At 26.9% G+C, this 4,443-nt stretch overlaps 1 protein-coding gene across 1 annotated transcript in view; it reads right to left on the reverse strand.

Moving 5' to 3' along the window:
* LOC102675854 (sensory neuron membrane protein 1) overlaps window positions 1-4,443 on the reverse strand; it is a 14,628-nt gene that overhangs the window by 3,767 nt on the left and 6,418 nt on the right. Inside the window, exons 4-7 of the mRNA XM_006609889.2 lie at window positions 3,994-4,443; window positions 1,969-2,187; window positions 1,157-1,270; window positions 41-198 (exon numbers count right to left, since the gene is read on the reverse strand). The exon at window positions 3,994-4,443 is cut by the window's right edge and continues 3 nt beyond it. Of these exons, the coding sequence (XP_006609952.2) occupies window positions 41-198; window positions 1,157-1,270; window positions 1,969-2,187; window positions 3,994-4,443 (941 nt within the window). The remainder of the gene's footprint in view (window positions 1-40; window positions 199-1,156; window positions 1,271-1,968; window positions 2,188-3,993) is intronic.

Below are 4,443 nucleotides of genomic sequence, written 5' to 3' on the forward strand. Positions count from 1 at the left end.
TTCATAGATCTTATCGTTAATATCATAATATATCACTCACTCGTAAAAAAATGGTCCTACTTCCTCGAGAATTGGTTTCTCTCCCGCTGTAATTTCCATGGGATTCGTTACGTTGAAAAGATAAATTTTAAAGTCCAAAGGGATAGGGAAATTGGACCATAATTCCCGCATCTCGGATCCATTTTTTAAGGCTATTTGCTATTAATTTATAAACTTTCAATTATATATAATATTTATATAATGTAAAAAAAATATGTTTAGATATAACGATACCATTATTCGTTGTAATTTTTCATATTCGATTAATGTAATAATAGCGAATAGATAATCGTTTTTTTATATTTATGCATTTACGATTATTGTAAAAAGTTATAATATTTCCATGTTTTGTTTAAAGTTTAAATTATATTGAATTTTTATTATTAAATTGAATGAAATTTGACAACAAGAATATAAAACATAGAAATTAGATAATAATTAGATACAATCATTTTTGTTAATAACGTAATATCTTTTTTTAAAAAATTATAATTAATTATTACTTTATTCAATAATAATAATAAACTTAGATAAAAAATAAGATTAAAATTTTATTTCAGATAAAAACAAGATATAAACAAGAATAAAAAAAAGTTTGATTAGTATAGAAACAATTATATAAAATTGAAAGTAATGCTGAATATAATGAATACTAATAAATGAGAATTATTTCGAATAAAGTGCGATTAAAAATAATGACAGATTAAAAACTAGTGAAAAATTGAATGCAATAATAATGATGTATATATAACTATATAATGTTTAGATCATGATAATTTGATACGTCATGTTTATCGTAACTATACTTGATAAAATCGAGAAATAAAACGGAAAATCATTATTTTAATTTGAATGAACACAATAAAAAATATACTTATTTAAATATAATATATCTTGAATATAAAATCTATATTCGTATATTTCAATGGAAAATTTTTTCATATTATATAAATAAATATCATGAATTAAAATTTCAAATTTAATCATTTGTATTTCCATTAAAGTAAACTAATTTATTTCGTAATTATTAATAAATTGTAACATTGTTGTACTTTATCAAGTATGGTTACGATAAACATGACGTATCAAACGAAATTTCTTTATTTTTTTCACTCACTTTTTTCACTTGTGATTTCAGAAATGGAGGAAAAGCAATTGCACAGATCAAAATTCCAAAAGTAAGCAACGAACCGCCAATAATTCCCAATTTTTTCGGCTTCATAGTAACACGCTAAAACAATCCATTTTATATTCATATATAATCACTTTCCCGATCGATACGTAGATTTAAAACAATATATTAAGAAGAGATTCGACAAGAAGAGACAAAATATAACACAATATTAACTATAATGATGCGTTTTTTTCTTGTTGAGTTTTTTTCTTTTCATTGTATTATAGATATAAATGAGAAAATTTTTTCCAAGCATGAATAATTTATACAATATATATATATTACTATCGAAGATAAAATTTTCCATCGTCAATGAAAAAAAAAACGGGAAATATAATTAAAAAAAAAATAAAAAATTATAATAAAAAAAGGGGGAAAAGAAAAAAATAAAATAATAAGATCAATGAAAACATTGCAGAAAAGATATAACGATAAAAAGATATAATAAAATAATGAAAAATACAAAATTGCAATGTCTTTCTTCTCTGAACGTTGAAAAGAGATAAATAAATTAACAAAAGAAAAAAAAATTACAATATAATAATAAATTTCAATTTATATAATAAAGATAAATAAATAAATTTAATCAATTATCTATCTAAATATAGCTCATTGCTAATTCTGAAAAATATAAAACTGGTTATTTTCAAAAATTCTAGCAACAAATTGAAACGATCAATCGAAGATTCGTTTTTTAGATCCGTAATTTAATTTTCGATCACGAAACGCGACAACTTTGATCAAATTCTGAAAACCTTGCATCCGACTGGTACACGAAGAGTTTCATGAAGCTTTCTTCCGGTTGTTACAAACGATTGCAGACTCACAAACGACGAATGCAGAATAACATGGACTCCTCGATGGAAAAATCGAGTCGTTACATCGTATATCAATTTTTTGAAATGCATTTGCTCAAATATCTTCGAAAAAAAAAAGCGCGAATTACTATGATTTCCAAGAACTTTTACATTAAAATATTATTATATATAATTATTCGTACTAATTTTTCAAAATTTCTCCATTGCGTTATACATTATATAATTATTATTATAATTAAAAGAAGAATTTTTTTTAATTTTTTCTTTTTTTTCTAGTTGTAATCTTTCGTCGATTTCATCACTTGTTCTTCAACTTTTAACAAAAAAGAGTTTGTCGCGCAAGTTTTTTTGCACACCTTAAAATGAACGAGATTGTGGATACAGTATCGATGGTCGATCGAGAGGAGAACGAATAGGTTTATTAGATCCTATATCGTCGATCTTCGAGTGTTCGCGTGAAAGAACTGACAGTTTCGTGCCTCGATGAAGCTCGATGACGACGCCGGTCACGCGTCCACTCCTGCGTCACCACGTATCGCGAATTTTTGCGCTATCTATGTGCGAATTATTTCGAAATTTTCTAGTATAAATTTTAGGCTATCTTTTTCTCGAAATATTTTGTTCTGATTTATTTAGAAAGTTCGTTAAGCTTTAATTTGTAAAAAAATATTACATTGAGATGGTTGATTCGAGAAATCAATTTGTGTAAAATCATTTTTCAAGAAGTGGAGAAACGTGTAATTTGAATTACATTTGTGAACTGATCGATTTTTGATAAATTTTATATAAAATTTTTTAAATTTATAAATCAATTTTTTCGAAAATTAAAATTTTCTTTATAAACCTCTAAAATTATTTGATTTAGAATTTGATGATTATTATAAATTTTTTTTTTAATTTAATAGTTTAATTATAAAAATTTATTTTCTAGATTCATAGATTCGAATGACAAAAAATACAATTCTTGTGTTAAGGATTTAAGTTTTCATAGACTTGTTTTTTATGACACTACATTATTCTTTGGTGTCAAGTGTAACGCCTATCGAGCGTAAAAGTGTAGAAGAATGTATTAAATATGAGCATTCTATAGATATCTCTTTATAAAACACGCTCGAATCGAAAACTTTTACATTATTAGTTGTACTTATACACGGTTAAGGAAATTGGATTAAATGATACATAATATTTTTAAATTAAAATTATAATAACCAACTTTAAAGTAATAATAAAGATAAAATAATATTGATAAAGGATTACGATGAATAAATATTAAAATAATAAATAAATATCAATGATATCAATTAAAATACTTTTTAAAAAATAATTTTATTAACTTTCCTTTTTACAACTTCAAAATGTATTGAAAATTTGTTAATAGAAAAAAATCTTGGCAATATCTATCTATGAAATATTTGCACCATTTTTGCAATACATTATTTTACTTGTTAAAAATACCTAACTAAATATGTAATTAACAATCGACTAGTAAAAATATGTATTGCTAAAGCGGACTAGTATCAAAAGAATCAAAAAAACAATCAACTGAATATTGAAATACTGATTGAAATGATGACAATAGTACCCTAGATAATTCTTTTGAATATATTATATTCTTAATATAATGTTTCTCATGTAAGAACTACTAACGCAGTCAAAATAATTGGTTTGTAATTTTTTTTCAAAATTACTCCAATTTATAAATATTTACAATTTTTCTATGTATTATATAGATTTGCATATTATAAATTTTCTTTAAAACTTAATTATCCGACTTTGTCCCCAAAATAATTTGAATAAACAAGTTTCAATTGTAATATCCAAATTCAAGTCGAGTTATAAACAAATATCCAATAAAAAAATTTAATAAAATAAAACATTAAATTCTACACAAGATCGTTAATATCAATCGTTAGTAGTTCTACCATCAATATCTAACAAGAATATTCCAGTGGAGTTTTATTTGAGCCATCCATGCGACTTGTGAGCATGAATAGCAACTGGAACTGGATAAGGTTTGGGAACGTGATAAGGTACCGCCACATGGACCGGATAAGGCCTGTCCACGTGAACTATCTTCTCGAAGGGAACCGGATATGGTTTTGGCACTGGAACAGGAACAGCCACTGGTCGATCCACCGGCACGTGGACTGGCTTTTCGAATGGTACTGGCACGGGTCTGTCAACGTGCACTATCTTCTCCACGTGGACCGGATATGGTTTCGGAACTGGAACCGCGACTGGTACGGGGACAGGACGATCCACTGGAACTGGAACCGCTCGATCGATGGGTACGGGAATTGGCACGTGTTTAGTCACAGGAACCGCGACTGGAACCGGATGTGGAACTGGCTGAGGCACCGCGACTGGAACCGGATGTGGAACTGGCTGAGGCACCGCGACTGGAACCGGATG

Source organism: Apis dorsata, unplaced genomic scaffold (assembly GCF_000469605.1).
Source record: "Apis dorsata unplaced genomic scaffold, Apis dorsata 1.3 scaffold_65, whole genome shotgun sequence".
NCBI lineage: Eukaryota > Metazoa > Arthropoda > Insecta > Hymenoptera > Apidae > Apis > Apis dorsata.